The following is a 17,194-nucleotide window of genomic DNA, read 5'->3' as shown; positions in this document are numbered from 1 at the left end:
ATAAAACAGCAATTAAATGACCCTTTATGGGACTTTTGAAACATTTGACAGATGAACAGGTTTTTGATAGATGTGAATAACACTCCATAATTTGGTTCCCCTAAATCTTATCGAAAATTGACCTCTACTATTGAGGAAGTTAGGAGGATGAAGATCTAGAGATTGACGGGTTGAGTAAGAATGGACCTGAGAATTTGTTTTAAAATAGGTCTTGAACTGCTCAGGAATATTCCCTTCACCAGAAAGTATCTTATAAATAAAAACACATATTTGAGAAATATTGATATCATAAACTTGATATTTGATATACTTGAAATTAACTCTCTTCGTATTTTACTACAATGTGGATCTTCAGCAGGTGTTTTATTGTGAAGGTTCGGACCGGTAGTGATGTGCTTCCTCCGGTGTAACTTGTCTCCCGGTAGAAACGGAGCGGAGAGTTGGTGAACAGTCTGGATCAGAGGATCAGAGTCGCTTTGGGGGACTAGTGAGCTTCTCTGTCTGGAGGAGAGCTGCTGGAGCCAGGAAACATATGATCTGAGAAGGTACCACTGCTCTTTATTCACACATCTGCACACATCTGCACACACATCTGTAACAACATGCGTTTTAGATGCTTTTAGACCCTTTATCTCTTCACCTCACGCAGCTGCTGATGCAAACCTGCAGACTCACCTGTGCTCGTTTCAATTAAGGGAAACTTCTGCTGCTTTTATTTAAACTAAAAGTGGTTTATGATGATATCTTGTATGATTTGTCTCGAGTAGGTGCGTTATGTGAGTGTGCAACAACCTAATGTATTTTTATAGTAGTGATTGATCCGGTAGATTCAATTCAATTCAATTCAATTTTTTTTAGATGCAAATACATGCAAAGACATAAAACCTATTTAGTGATGCCATAATACAGGTTAGAGGCTTGTAACAGTAAAACCATGAGTCTCTAAATTACATGGAAGCAGATACTCTACAAGTTTATTATAGGAATTAGACATGAAATAGCCAGGTGTGTTTTTAATATCATCATAAACTCACTACAGTCACTCAGTGAGTCACCTGAGGGAGTATTCCATGGTTATTGTTGTGATTTTTCTAAAGGTACATCTAGGCAGGGCTGCTCTCAGCAGACCCATAATCCTAACTCTGTTTTTATTACCACAAGCAGAGCTTGTCTCAACACTGACTGGTGAAAATGCCAAGTTGTAACTGTCAGTCATATCAATAAATTATTTGGAAATTGCCTGAAATTAAAAAAGTTGGCTGCAGCACTAGTTGGAAACAAAAGGTATTATTTTAAAATCCTTCACAACTAATGTGTCTTAATTGAGATGCATTAGATCCAGTTATTAAAATCACATATTCTGTTTTTTTATTAGTATCCCATGTCATAGGTGAAAACAGGGCATTTATATGGTTACAGCTGTGTTACCTTCAGTCTTCTGCAGGGAGTAAATGTGCTTTGTCTGATGCAGCTTTGCATGTGTACAGTAAGTGACAGTGATATATTTTTACTTACTTGCTGATGTGCCTGCAGTCAGTACTTTATAAGCTTTAACTTCATTCACAAATTGTTTGTTAACATACAAGCATGGCGAGAAATAATTCTGCAAACAAGGGGAGGACTTAAAGAGACATTAATTGAATCCGAGGGATCATTTAGAGAGATTTGATGGGAGGGGCAGATCATATAATCTATGATGTAAGTGAACAAGTCTGTACATTATCAAGGGGTGGCTTTCCTACTAGAGATTAATGTCTGTTATTCATATCTCCATTCATTCATTTTTTAAATATTTTTACAAATCCATACCTGCACACTTAATTAAATCACAAGCCTCTTTTAGGGCTGTCAATCGCACATTTTTTATCCGTTCAAAATGTACCTTAAAGGGAGATTTGTCAAGTATTTGTCAACATGGGAGTGGGCAAATATGCTGCTTTATGTATGTATATACTTATTATTGGAAAACAATTAACAACACAAAACAATGACAAATATTGTCCAGAAACCCTCACAGGTACTGCATCTAGCATAAGAAATATGCTCAACATCATAACATGGCAAACTGCAGACCAACAGGCAACAACAGCTGTCAGTGTGCCAGTGTGCTGACTTGACTATGACTTGCCCCAAACTGCATGTGATTATCATAAAGTGGGCGTGTCTGTAAAGGGGAGACTCGTGGGTACCCATAGAACCCATTTACATTCACATATCTGGAGGTCAGAGGTCAAGGGACTCCTTTGAAAATGGACATGCCAGTTTTTCCTCGACAAAATTTAGCGTAAGTTTGGAGCGTTATTTAGCCTCATTCATGGCAAGCTAGTAAGCCATGGTTGGTATCAATGGATTCATCAGGTTTTCTGGTTTCATATGATGCCAGTATCTTCACTCTAGCTTTAAAACTGAGCTGCTACAACCTAAACATCGCAAGTTGCGTTAATGCGTTAAAGAAATTAGTGCCGTTAAAACAAAGTTACGTTAACGCGTTATTATCACGTTAACTTTGACAGCCCTAATTTTTACAAATCCATACCTGCACAATTAATGAAATTGCATGCTTATATATATGTATATATATACATATATATATGTATATATATACATGTATCTTTATATATCATTTTAGGTTTGTCTGTAACTGCACTAACAGGAGCAGAATTGATTCAATTTGATGCACTTAATATTGCAACATAATCTTCTAGGATATCATACTTACAAAGTGCCATATAGATAATTTAAGTCCTCTTTCACACTGTTTCAATCATCTCCTTTTCCTCCTTTTCCTTCCTGCTCCTCTCTCTCACACTACCCTTTCCTCCTGCCCTTGCTACTCTTCCCTCTCTCTGTCCTCTTCTCCTTTTCTCTTTCAACCTCCCTCACATATTTCCTTTCCTTCAAATCTCCTCCTCATCTCCTTGCTTTGTCCTTTCACCTCCTTCCTCTGTTCCTCCTGTCCTCTACCCTCCTCTCTAACATTCTCTATTTTTCTCCTTCCTCACCTGTCTCTTCCCTCTCCCTACCTCCCCTCTTTCTTATTTTGTTCTTCCTCCCTTTTCTTCAGGTGTGTCTTGCCCTCCTGTCTGCTGCTTCCAGGATGCAGTTCTCAGTCAGACTGAGCTTCTGCCTGCTGGGCTTCGTTCTCGTCTCTCTGTTTCCTCAGCCAGCGCGGGGTCAAGGTAAGTACCTCCGCTAGCCTGCTTTCCACTCAGGGGCCGACCGGGTCAACAAGGCCCAAAGGGGGTTTACCACATAGCTACACAGGACCGAACATGGCCGAGCTGGGCTTTTTAGGGCCAATAGGGCCAACAGTGGTGTTTCCTAATGGTATCCAACAGGGCAAGCTGTTAGGACTTTCCACAGTGGCACCACATAGAGCGAGAAACTGGACTACCTGATACCGTCCAAGTTTGATTTTATTATAGGGATATGAAAGGCTTTCTATATTGGTGCCAAATGGGAATATCAGGAACTCTCACAGTGCCAAACATGGCCAACAGTTTCATCATTGAAGCTCAGATTTTAGTGGTTGTTTCTAGGGATGTCACAGTGAGGAAAATTTAGGATTATCCCGGACATTTTACAGGACAAGATGATGCTCAGTTATGTATTGTAGAGCACTTACCTTGTTCTTTAAAGTGGCGATCTTTAAGATTTCTGTCCTGGTTGACAACGGCAACCTAGGGCCTTCAACTTTGAGGCCAAACACGACTTTCTACCACAGAGCCAAACAGGGTTTCCTAGGGTTTCCCATCTTGGTGCTTAGTAGGGTTTCCTAGGGTTTCCCATCATGGTACTAAATAGGGTTTCCTAGGGTTTCCCATCATGGTGCTTAGTAGGGTTTCCTAGGGTTTCCCATCATGGTGCTTAGCAGGGTTTCCTAGGGTTTCCCATCAGGGTGCTTAGCAGAGTTTCCTAGGGGTTCCCATCGTGGTGCTTAGTAGGGTTTCCTAGGGTTTCCCATCATGGTACTAAATAGGGTTTCCTAGGGTTTCCCATCATGGTGCTTAGTAGGGTTTCCTAGGGTTTCCCATCATGGTGCTTAGTAGGGTTTCCTAGGGTTTCCCATCAGGGTGCTTAGCAGGGTTTCCTAGGGGTTCCCATCGTGGTGCTTAGTAGGGTTTCCTAGGGTTTCCCATCATGGTACTAAATAGGGTTTCCTAGGGTTTCCCATCATGGTGCTTAGTAGGGTTTCCTAGGGTTTCCCATCATGGTGCTTAGTAGGGTTTCCTAGGGTTTCCCATCAGGATGCTTAGTAGGGTTTCCTAGGGTTTCCCATCAGGGTGCTTAGCAGGGTTTCCTAGGGGTTCCCATCGTGGTGCTTAGTAGGGTTTCCTAGGTTACCTAGGTTCACCTTTTTGCTGTCAAACAGGGTTAGGATTAAGGGCCAGTTAACTGCTTTCAGCATTATGATAAAGATCGTAAGCTCACAGCTGACACGGTAAACCTCAGTGTGGCCCTGTTGTTGTGGAAATGCAGGTATCATCATTTGCACTCACTGTTTCATTCAGCAGGTTCAATTCTGAACTTCACAATGTGGCAATTTTGATGTGCAGCTTTGCTCCAATGACATTGACTTTTAAGTGTTTGTTTTTTTATTTAAATTATCCTTTTAATGTGCATTTACCCTCGTGTGTCTGTCTCAAAGGGAAAAGCCTTGATGCCAAAATCATAATGAGAAAACGTGTTTTACTGTCTGCTAGACAAACTGGTTCGCTGCGACACAGTCTGTCACCTCTGTAATTAATCCGCACATGTGTTTAACTTATTTATTTATTTATTTGGGGAAGTGTTCAAAGGGCATGCTAATGACTGTGTGACTAAGGTTGAAACCTCCACGTCTTATTTTTTTAAATCAAAAAACATTTGCGCTTCGCGTGTGCGTTAAATTTCTAACTTTACGTGAAGCAGTTTTTGATAAACGTCTCTTTTAGTCTTGTACATCTGTTAACTTCACAGTGTTTGTGTGTTTTACTCTTCATGTACTTATTTTTTCTCCTTTTGTTTCTGTGGTCAATTCATGTGCTCACATCGTCTCTCACCCCAGTTATCTTATTCAGTAATTAACACATAACCTCACTCATTACCTCATTAACAGAGAGAGACGAGTCTCATTAACACCATTATCATCATTAACAACCTTTTTATCAAGTAGACCTCTTCTCTGGAAATGCAAATGATGGTTGATATTCATATTCATTAAATTAGCGGTGCTGAGTGCGTTTTCCTCTGATTATAGAAGACCTGATTATGGATCTAAGATGAGGTTTTATATCTGTTTTCAAATCTTAATGTGTTGGTTGTCGCATCTTGTATGAGAATGTGGAAAAACAGGAACACTGTAAAAGATTGATGTTTTGCTTTGAGCACAGTTAGGTACTGCTGCACCCAAACACATTTAGCATCCGCCAGCTTTCAAAGGTTGAACTTGAAACAAGGCTAAACCTGCAAAAGTGCTGCGGTGGTGAGCCGGAGCCTGCTGACATAGTGCCATAACCATAAAGTCAGGCGATGGGCTGACACTACTGCCAATACCATAATACCAGATTAGGGGTTTGAAAGGTCAACATCAGGTCTGTCCTCGACCATTGAAATTCTTAGTCAACTTTACACTCGATTGGTTGATTCAATAGACAGATCTGTAAAAATAATCACACACACTTGAATCTGGTGTTTACCAGAGATGTGCTCATAAGTTTCTTGGAAATAAGTCGTTCATCATGAAAAAAAGCATAAAAAATGACTAATGGACTAAAGGAATCTTAGTGGACTAAGACCAAAACGACAGATTAGTTAAATAATCAAATATAAGAGGGGGCAGCCGTAGTCAACATGCTTTCAGACAGTTAGGGATTACTATGTGTCTGCTGCCCAGTGACATCGGTGTTCTGTATTTTGATTTGCTGACAGCAGGGCACAACTCTGTCGCTGTACTTGCAATGTCTAAGGGCGGCTGTGGCTCAGAGGGTAGAGGTCGTCCACCAATCGGAAGGTCGGTGGTTCGATCCCCGGCTGCTCCGGGTCACATGTCGATGTGTCCTTGAGCAGGACACTTAACCCCAAATTGCTCCCAAAGGTATAGCCATCGGTGTGTGAATGAGTATTTAGATTAGATCCTGATGGGCAAAGTTGGCACCTTAGCAGCCTCTGCCATCAGTGTGTGAGTGGGTGAATGCTGACATGTAGTGTAAAGCGCTTTGAGTGGTCGGAAGACAAGTGCTGTATAAATGCAAGTCCATTTACCATTTAACAACTAATCGATAAATTGCTTATAAAAATAGATGGCATCAATTTTCATCATCAACTAGTTGGGTCTATGTCATGATGCAAGGCATGCGTTGTGGCAACTTCTCCTGGCGGTGGTGGGGGCAGTAAGCCAGCCAATGCCGCGCCTTGTGTAGCTCACGTGATAAATAACAGGAAATTATGTTGTCTCCTTTCAAAAATAGTGGAAGCAGAGACTAACTATACAGTGGAGAAATGTGCAGACGCACGATTACAAGTTAAAAACAAACGTAACAGACAGAAATACCTTCCGTCTGTTTTCTCTGTTTTTTTAATAAAGCCCAGGAAATAATAAAATGTTGCTTTTTGCTGTTCATCCGATTAATAATCGATTAATCAAAGTATAATCAACAGATTAATCGATTATCAAAGTAGTCATTAGTTGCAGCCCTAGTGCAGACCCACCCTTCACCAGGCACTACATATTACTACATGCTATTATCCGTTAGTCAGTTTGTTTTTAATTGGTATCCTTGCATACTTGTGTAATATTGCAAAATCTTGGTTCTCTGATAGCATTAAAATCAGGCCCTGTATTGTGAAAACTGCAGAATTTAACCCAAGGTGATGTCTTTGCTTGTTTTGTCCAACCAACACTCCAAAACCTAAATATATTTATTATCACTTAAGACAAAGAAAAGCAACAAATCCTCACAATTGAGAAGATGATACCAGCAAACATTTGGAATTTTTACTTAAAAAAATGACAATTAATTAACTATAAAATAGTTTTTTTTTCTGTAGATTGAACAATAAATGAATTTGCCGATCGTTTCAGTTCTATGTTTCCCTCCAAGAAATGTTTACCAGTCAGTCTGCAGCCATAATTGGCCCAGTAAAGGTGCAGCCTGACACTTAAGTCTGCCACAATAAGGACACTTGTTAGTTTTTGTTCAGAGTCTAAACGGAAAGCAACCGCAGCATTCCTCAGTGAAGAGGCCATAGTGTGTTAGCCTCGGCTACACCAGTGACCCAGGGAGAGCTGAGGAGTTACGACCGGCTTGGAGAGCTTCCACTGAGACACTCCTCAGCTCTGTGGCTCTGTGGTAATCTCAGAAGAGTCAGATAAGATGAGAAGTTTTTCAGCAACATATAATGGAACATGAAATCTGACAGATGAATAGACTTCATGGTAATCTATCTATCTGCTTTTCTGTTTACCATGTTTCCTCGTGCTATATAGAAATGTGAGTCAGGCCTCTCATTAAGTACTTACTTGATGTCCTACACTACTCTCTAAACCAACACCTGTCGTGAAATCCGTTAAAGGTGAAATTTTAGTGGCGTAGCTCAGGCTTTGTCGAGGCTTTTGTCTCGTGTTTTACTCGCCTGCAGAAATAATGGAAGAAGTATCTGCAGCCGGTTTCTGTACCTGAAGGGGAAACAGGCAAAAGGAATGTGGTTAAATGTCAGCGGTACGTTTTCTAGGTCACATCTTGTACAGTAGATTTCATTCAGAGAATGTAATCACAAGCTGTGGGGACAGAAGTGGAAATTGTCTGTATGAAAGAGGAAAAATTATTGGATTTACAAAAATTTTTGAAGAGGAAAAACATTTTAGATTTTTTTTGTTTTACTCTTTTTCAATCTTCCATCACCAGAAACTCTGAAAGCTCTAGTTTGGCCTGGAAGGACAGCGGCCTGCATCTGCTCTGTGGCGTAAAACAATGAAACACACAGTGTGCAGTGTTTTAAATACACTGACCTGTGAAACTGAATGTGATGATGATGATGATTCGCTGATGTTGTAATGCTCTGTGTAGTATCTTTAAGAGAGTCTGCTCTGGCAGTGACAACATGGAGTCTTATATAAAAGAAAACATTTGCAAATTAAAAGTAACTTTAAGTTCCATCATCCCTTTATAGCTCCATACAAAGCTTCCTACTCACTAACGAAAGTTTTACCGTTTTCTGTACTCGACTCAGCACCGTCCCTTCACCTAACAACATCCCCTGGATTCTTCTACTCTCACTAATAATTTAAAGCCGCCAGTTTTACTTCCAGTTTAGATGAAACCAGCTTAGATGAATTTATTGTTTATCAGACGACAAAGAAAGACAAGAAGTAGCGCAACACATTGACTCTCTCTCTTCTTTACCGTCTCCTCCTGGCGAGGCGGCCGTCTGGCTGCTGCTGCACTAGGGTGCAGCAAACCAAATGTGGGACGGATAGACATGTTGCCGAGGTCCGCCGCTTGAAATGCAGTTTTGGGACGTTTTGGAGTTGCTAACACCGGCCGCTCTCTCCTCAGCTCCAGCACCGACACCGCACCGGGCTGCTCTGAGATTCCTGTATTTCTCAAACAGGATTGTTCTTGTTTTCTTTTGGGCCGGCACACCTCCAAAACGCTATCGGCTGCTTTCCGTAAATTTATCTCCAGCAGGAGGAGACGGTAAAGAAGAGAGCGAGTGAGAGAGACAGTCAGTGTGTTGTGTTCATTCTGTAGATTTCGGGGATTTCGCGTAATTGACTGCGTTGGTTGCACCCATTCTCGTGTGAAAATAAACACACTAAACTAAGGTTGAGGAAACAAAAAATGAATACCCAGCAGTTAGCTAATTCAACAAGTTGGGCTAAATATCTACACCTAACTAGCTAACTAACTAAAAAGACAAACTGACAGACAGATAGACAGATTTATCAGTTTGCTGCTGCTCAGATGCAAACGATCATGATTTAAACCCACTCAAAACTTTGTGTGTCTGACTTGCTGCTCAACTCCCGCTGGGTGCGACGGACACCTCTCCAAACCCTCCGCAGCAGCTGGCTCTGCTGTTTGCACAAGACTCTCCATGAAAAATAGATGAGAATTAAGTTCTCATCTCTACAGGCGAGGCCTTTTGTCTTCACCAGGCTGTTTGCTCAGCATCCAGTACTTGTCTCTGCGTGAGAATACAATTTCACAGAGAAGATCCATGGCTTTCTGTGAATGAATGTGTGTGTGTGTGTGTGTTTGTGTGTGTGTGTGTGCTGCAAAGGAACCGGCAGGTTTTATTAAGAGGCGTGAGAAAAAAAAAAAAACCCACTAAAGCTGCATGGATTTTTTTATGTGCACATACAAGAACACAGTTGCGGAAAAACATACATAATTCATGCACATGTGGATGCACTCACACATGTGCTGCACACACAATCAACACATTTCAACTACAAACGGAGAGGTGCAAAAATCTGCTTCTCCAATCATTTGGGATTTGCGCTCCAGAGGAGAGAGTGTCCTTTGTTTCCGAGACAGAGAGCTAAACCCTGAGCCGAAATCCCACGCAGCCCTCATTCTCATCCCCAGGTTGGTGAGATAATTGGTACTGTATTACTTATGTGTGTGTTTGCATATACATATATTTTTGCCTGCTGTTGAATGCGCCGGCTTCACATTCTCTCCATTGACATCAGGATTATCCTTCCTGTGCTGAACTCAAGTTTCTTTGCATACCTACATGAGTAGTTTCCTGCAGATAATGACATGCATAAAGAGGCGGTTCATCACAAAACGCTGCAGAGGTGTTTGTTGATGGGTCTTATCAGCTTGACTAAATCCTGTATTGTGGAGAAAGCTGCGGGGAAGTGAATAAATCAGTTCAGAAAAGCTAAAGAACTCTTCAAATTTGTGTCGTTTGCAACAAAGCTGTCTCCTTACCTTGGGTGACGCATTACAAAAAACTCTGTAAATGTGTCATGTGGAGAGACAACATGAATGCATTTCGTCCCAAACAGACTCACTTCTAAAAGTCAATATTTTTTTGTTTTGTGTGAACCATCCCTTTAAGCCTCTTGTTTGTTGTGCGCCGGAGCATCAGAGCTCTACCAGGCGTCAATCACAGTGTAGGTATTTAAAGAAGTCGGCGGCAGCAGATGGCTCACCTCATAATGAGGACACAAACACAGGAACGAGTTTGTGGGTTTCATATTTTATTTTCCACCCCTTGGCTTTTCTTTTTTTTTTTTTTTTCATAGTTAACTAAATTAGATTGGGGAATGTGTTGCTTCTAGATACATGATTATTATCTGGGATTTGGCTCTGCCGGTGTGAAAATGACGGGGTGTTGTGGTTGTTGACCATGGAAATGTGGTTTTTGGCATTGCAGTGCTTTACAATGGCTTTACTCCAGTGTTTTAACCTGCGTCTTAATGTGAAAACACAACAATACTGTGTAGGAGTTTAGTGGAATGTGATCATACTCCACTACTAACGCAGTGTTGTTGCCTTTTCAGAGGGTTTATACACAGGTCGAGGCCGTTGCAAAGTGAATTTGGATATTGTGCAGCTCAGTGGATGTAGTCACTGTGTGTTGTACATCTGAACACTCCTGCTGAGGACAGGAGAGGAATAGTAAACAGATGCTATTCCAGTGCCTTTCCCTTTGGTGCCCTTTGTTCTTTTTCTCCTTGCAGTTAAAAGGAAGTCACATTCACTCCTTTTTCTCATCCTCTTCTTACCCCCCGACGACGATTTCAAAGCACGGAGACGCAGAAAGGAAAGAAAATGAGATCAGCGCAGGGAGGGATCATACAGAAAGGGAGAGACGGGAGGGACAGATGAGGAGACGGAGGGCGTAAGCTTGAGAAAATGAATATGAGGGAAGGATACAGGGAGGAAAGTGGGGGGTAGGCCTCTAGGCGGCTGACAGGGCCAACAACTAATCAGGATGAGAGGCAGGGGCGTCGCTTTGATGCCGCCGGTAAGTGGAACACAGAAGAAGACCTGTCGTATCCCCACCGAGACGAGCACAATACAGGCTCGTCAATAGATGAGGAAGAGGATGAGGATGAGGAGGAGAATGAGACTTTGCTTTTTAATGTGACATCTGTGCAAGCTAATCTCTGATGTGTATCCTCCCGCTTGGATGAGATACAATTTTTTCCTTATTTATTTATTTATTTATTAATTTTTCTCTCCTTTTCCTATCTGTTTAAAAACACAGATGGAGCGACTGCCTCTCTACGCCACCATAACTCTGGAGGGAGTTCAATCTAACTTAAGTCAGTCACAGTTGTGTTTGGCGCTTAGCGGATGAGCGAGCGCGCCGAGGTAAAACAGAAGGAGAGCAGATTCTGTGAAACCTGCAGATCTGTAAAACATCCTGAGCACTGATGCTGTTTGTCGCTGTTTTAAGGATAAACATTCACTTTGAAGCACGACATCTGTTTATAGCGGCAGTTTGACACAACTTCTAGTGTCTTATTAATCATGTAGGGTTGGGAATTAAAACAAAAAACACTGACTGAACACAATTGAACTCCATCCATTGTTATGGATGTAATCCACTAATACGCACTGATATGAGACAAAAAAGTATTTGTGGGATGGACGGTGCATGACAGGGATCTTTTATTCATTCATTCATTCATCATTCAAATATTTACAGAACTGACAGTTATTGTGTGAAGTTGTTTATTTTAGTTTTTTGCTCTGTCCAGTTTCATCGCCGCGGAGATTTCGTGCCAAAGTCCTGAGTCCCACCAAGCTGCACGTGACGTGGAAAGAGCCGAAAGGACAGTTTGAAAGCTACAAGGTCATTTACACCACACGACCAGGTAAGATCCAGCACCGACCACAGAGTTTACTTCACTGTAACTTTTGTCATGACTCTCCTCATGCCGTATTTTCATCATTGATACCTTTGCCTCTAAGATAGAGGGAGTTCTGTTTTCACTGCAGACTGATTTAGTTGTAATTTGGTGGACTGATCACCCCCAGCATGAGGATCTGCTGAGATTTTCATGAGGCTCCAGATAAGGGATGTCACAGTGAGGAAATGTTCCCACTGGTTAATAAACTTTTGACACCGGTGTTACCGATTAACGTTAAATTAACGATTAACATTGGATGGCTGTGTGTCCACCTGGTTCGCCTCATTATGGTTCCCTTATAGCATTGGGTTTAAATCTGAATTATTGCCAAATAGGTGCTTTTCGCTTTCACACCATATCCTCCGCCATCGTTTTGTCTGTCAACTCTCGTCCCATATGTGTGAAATCTGACTCCTGCTACTTCGAGCTGAGACTCCGTACGTAGCATTCACTTTCACTTTCAAATTGTAGTGTCCGTCATCCGACTAAGTTCATTCAGCCAGCGCCCAGAGCTCCTTTTTTTTAGCCAGCGGGGGAGCGAGGAGCCCCGGAAAAGTGAAACGGAGCTGCCCGAAAACAGCAAAGCCTCACCCCAAGCGGGCTTTTGATGTAATAAATAGACAAATGTCAATTACATGGTAATCTGTATGAGAAATAAAGGAAAATTAATAAAATTTGATTATGATAATCATACGCTTATAGTGATCAATTTTACCTGGACAGATGTGAACACTGTAAGCGGTTTCCACTGTAATTAAAGGGACTGTTTGTAACTTCTTACACGTATAAATCATTGCGGGTCGGTGTCCCATGCGCGCTCGCGTGTGGCTACGCTGTTCAGACTCAGACTCCAACACAAACTACACGGAAGCACCAAAACCGCAAAGTTTGCAGTGTTGGCCGCGGTCGGAGGACGCGGGGGAGACCGTAGCTTTGGTAACTCCAGGACCGGAGTCTCTGCTGTACTCTGCTCCTCTGCTCCTCTGCCTGCTTGTCTTCACTCACACACCGCACTCGTTCTCGCTCTTTTGCTCCACTCTCACGTGCCTGCGCTCACTCCACACTGCAGAAGAGTTAGTAGCTCTGAGAATATCTAGTGAATGTTCAGTGGACGTTTGTGCAGAAATAACTGCTGCAGCTCCTCCAGACCAACAGAGGTTTCCCGTGTCTTGTGAAGTGACGGGGCTCCGCAGAGAGAAACATTATCGTCTCCGACCAAAACTCCGGTGTCTCCCCCGTTCCCTCCGGCCGCGGTCGGGAGTCTGAGGCAGGAAAAGCCAACACTAGGATCAGCATTGATTCATGGAGAGACCTTCGTCTGGTCAGCTAACATTACTGCCAAGCAGCTGAAATATAGAGTGATATTGTGCTTTTAGCTGACGTGTGTCTCCTCACTGTGTTGAGCGATGCTCGTTCATGTCTATGTAGAGCGAGCACAAGCGCGAGCAACAGGATGCTGACTTTTGTTGACTTAACGGCTACAGGTGTCGCTGTTAACAAGCAATTTCTGATTCTTACAAACAGTCTCTTTAATATTTTTCCCATTTGGTATGTGTGAATGACGGGTTGCGATGTCGCGAGAGTTGACCGCAAACTCTGCACCAAGTTTCACATCCCTGCTTCATCGATGATTAATTTGTAATAAACAAGCTGCAAAAGATCAGACGACCAGAATATTAAACCCAAACGATAAAACGGTTTAGTTTTAAGGCTCCAGCTTTGCCAGTTGGAGGATTGTTCAGAGCTGGTGGAGCTTTGCTCTCTGCAGAATCCTTCTAGTTTGAACTTGATTTGTCCAGGGAAATCTGACAAGTTCACCTGTACAGTCGTGCCTGACGTTCACACAGTCGCCCACATTCACACCTGGAAGCTGAGCAGTTCGACCTCTGTGATGGATTGGTTGTGTAGTCTCTCACTCGGGATATGCATCATTAAGGAAGAGCCTCCATCAGCACTACTAGTTAAAAGTTGCACCAGTCTGGTACCCAGATGACACAAAGTGTAAAATGACAAACAGAATGTAGGTTAATACAGTTTCTGTCCCGCCACAAATCATACTGACTATACGGCGTTGCTGCAAAAATTCTAGTTATGCACAGTGGAGCACAGTAGTTGAACCTCTTCCCCCCGGGGGAGAGCAGAGCAGACTTTTTTATGTGGGTTTCACCTGCATGCTGGTCCATAATTCACTCTGGAGAAAGAGACGCGTAGCCACACACAGGATCTGATATAACTGATGCTGGGGCTGTTCACGAGCCTGCAAACATGTCTGGATTTATTGATGAAGGCTTCAACAAGTTTGTTTTTTTACAAGTTTGTGAAAATACTTGGATCTGGAGTGTTGTTAATGTGTTTGGATTCACTTCAGGTGTCAAGTGGGGTTGTGAGTAGATGAGTGAAGGACTGTGTCCCCCCCAACCCTTCTGACACTTGATTGTAACCCGTTTAAATCAATGAAATCAACACCTCTAAAACAGTTTCTGAACACTATATAACCTTCATGAAGGTAGGATTTATTCCTTTTAGCCAGGTGTATGCAATAAACTGAGTGTAAACTGACACCAGAGCTGCTTGTAGGGTTGCACCATCACCGTCCGTCTCAACTACAGTACAGAAGGTTAAATGCAGCAGCTCACTGAGTTCAGCTACATAGAAACTGGTTCATGGTTGGCTGCTGTTGTCTTTGTATTCTTCACAACATAGACATTATATTCATATATTATATATTAATAAGCAGCGGAACAAAAACACCGACACATCTCCGACGGTATGATAATAATGCACTTCAAATGCCTAGTCTACATACAGTAAAGCACAGAGGCTGTTTCCGTGCTGACAAGTGCCCGTGTCTGCCTGTTTATTCACCTGAGGGGCGCGGTGATCCCGCGGATCCCAGCTGGACATCAGATGAGTAGGCGGTCCTTAATGTGGCCCAGGACGCATTCGCGTGCACACTGCTAAAAGAATGTGGTCATATGTGACCCAGACCACCTCTGAATGTGGTCTGAAAGATCCGATCTCAATGCATCCTCGATGCGTCTTGAGTGTGTTCACACCTGTACATAAAGCTGTCCACTTGTGATCCGATCACTGAGGACGCATGTTAATACCAGGTCTGAACAGGGCCAAAGTCCGCGATTCCCTGCATAGAAGCGGTAGCTCTTGAAAAAGATAAATTTGCTTCGTACACGCCACACAGCGACTTAATTTTTTTATTTGGTCCACTATAGTTTGTGCACTGTGAAACTGAACCAGAATATATAGAAAATGAACCAAAAGTATCACAGACTATGGCTTGTGAAAGCAGCCTAATCTGTCTTCTAACATGGCGTCTTGGTCACTAACACAAAGTAGCACAAATTTTCCGATATATATGACAAAATTGCTTGTTTTGGCAGTAACAGGTAGCAGCTGAAGAAGGCTGTGGATGCTGTAAATATTGTTAGTGTCGGTGCAGGCGGTTAAAAATGTTCAGTGGGCTGTGACAGACATTCATTCATAGTTAATGTTTTATTTTTATTTATATAAAGTCACTGGATTTCAAAGCTTGTGTGGTCTAATTTAACACTCAGCACTGACAAGTACACGGCGACTCATGATTCAGGTTGATTTTAGGAGTTGCTCATTTGCATATAGAAGTTAAAAATGGAGACAGAGAGAAGAAAAAGAGGAGATGGAGCACAAATGGTACAGACTGTGTGTGTGTGTGTGTGTGTGTGTGTGTGTGTGTGTGTGTGTGTGTGTGTTTACGCAACGCTTAGAGAAGAGGTGTGTTGTTGTTACAGGCCTAGATGCACAGGTATGAGTAGCTGTAAAAACTGGAACATGTGTGGTAGCGTTCTTCACTGTTTTATAGTGATGAGGAAATGTTTCAAATGATCAGTTACTCAGTCAGTTTGCCTCACAGGAATAGTGTGAACTTGAATGGCTCTACAGATCATACAGTCATGGGTTTGTTTTTCATTATCTTTTCTTCATTTCTTTCCTTTCTGTTCTGGTTATTCTTCCCTCTGAAGAAGACGTCGGAGTGCAAAGAGATGTTTTATTGGAGTGGAGAAAGGTGCAGCTGCTGTAAAAAACGGTCCTCTGCTCCTGAACGTACCACTGATGCTCTCTCCATAGAGATCCATTCAAACAACCAAGTCACTCATGAACCTCAGGTCTATAGAGCTTCACATCTTCTGATGCAGTTATTGATGAGACGTTGTGAATCAATGTCTTATTAAATGTTCCCTTTGGAACAAACAAAACAATTTAAGATCTTCTTCCTCCTGTCCTTCTTCTTCTTCTTCTTCTTCTTCTTCTTCTTCTTCTTCTTCTTCTTCTTCTTCTTCTTCTTCTTATTTTTCTTGTGAGTTGTTGTTGGTCCTCTGCTCTCTCCTGACTGCTTTATAAAGCTAACACTTTCTAAACTTATTCAGTCAATAGAATTGAACAGAGACTGTTGATTTCTGAGCTGTTGTTTACTGGGCGCTCCAAGGTAGTGTATGCTCATCCCAACATGATATCATGTTTGTAGGCACAAAGGCAAAAACTATCTCAAGAGAAGAATATGCCTGAATACATGCTCCCAAAAAGATGATTTATTAAAGGAACAGTGTGTAACATTTCAGGAGATCTATTAGCAGAAATGGAACATAATATTAATAACTGTTTTCATCAGTGTATAATCACCTGAAACTAAGAATCGTTGTTTTCGTTAGCTAACTGGTATCTAGCTAATGCCTTTTTTTTTAGGGCTGTCCACATTAAAAAGATAATAAAGCGTTAACGCAAATGCCACTAATTTCTTTAATGCAACTTGCGATTTTTAGGTTGTAGCGGGCTCCGTTAAAGCTAGAGTGAAGATACTGGTATCATATGAAACTACACAACCTAATGAATCCATCGGTACCAACCATGTCATACTAGCTTGTCATGAAGGAGGTTAAATAACGCTCCAAACTTGCGCAACATTTTGATGAGGAAAAACTGTCATGGCCATTTTCAAAGGGGTCCCTTGACCTCTGACCTCCAGATCAGTGAATGTAAATGGGTTCTATGGGTACCCACGAGTCTCCCCTTTACAGACATGCCCACTTTATGATAATCACATGCAGTTTGGGGCAAATCATAGTCAAGTCAGCACACTGACACACTGACAGCTGTTGTTGCCTGTTGGGCTGCAGTTTGCCATGTTATGATTGGAGCATATTGTTTTATGCTAAATGCAGTACCTGTGAGGGTTTCTGGACAATATCTGTCATTGTTTTGTGTTGTTAATTGATTTCTAATAATAAATATATACATACATTTGCATAAAGCAGCATATTTGTCCACTCCCAAATTCATTTTGAA

The 17,194-nt window shown here is 41.9% G+C and overlaps 1 protein-coding gene across 7 annotated transcripts in view; it reads left to right on the top strand.

Annotated features, from left to right (window-relative positions):
- The first annotated feature begins 402 nt into the window (after positions 1 to 402).
- LOC141753844 (collagen alpha-1(XIV) chain-like) overlaps positions 403 to 17,194 on the top strand; it is a 197,972-nt gene continuing 181,180 nt past the window's right edge. For 6 of the 7 annotated variants that reach the window (XM_074612440.1, XM_074612439.1, XM_074612441.1 and 3 more), the window contains exons 1-3: positions 403 to 545; positions 3,065 to 3,179; positions 11,705 to 11,821. In XM_074612440.1, coding sequence (XP_074468541.1) covers positions 3,098 to 3,179; positions 11,705 to 11,821 — 199 coding nt within the window. In that variant the 5' untranslated portion in view covers positions 403 to 545; positions 3,065 to 3,097. The remainder of the gene's footprint in view (positions 546 to 3,064; positions 3,180 to 11,704; positions 11,822 to 17,194) is intronic. The other variant, XM_074612443.1, reaches the window with a different exon arrangement.

The sequence above is a fragment of the Sebastes fasciatus genome, chromosome 17 (assembly GCF_043250625.1).
Source record: "Sebastes fasciatus isolate fSebFas1 chromosome 17, fSebFas1.pri, whole genome shotgun sequence".
In the NCBI taxonomy this organism is placed as follows: Eukaryota; Metazoa; Chordata; class Actinopteri; order Perciformes; family Sebastidae; genus Sebastes; species Sebastes fasciatus.
This window is presented reverse-complemented; position numbering and strand designations above follow the sequence as displayed.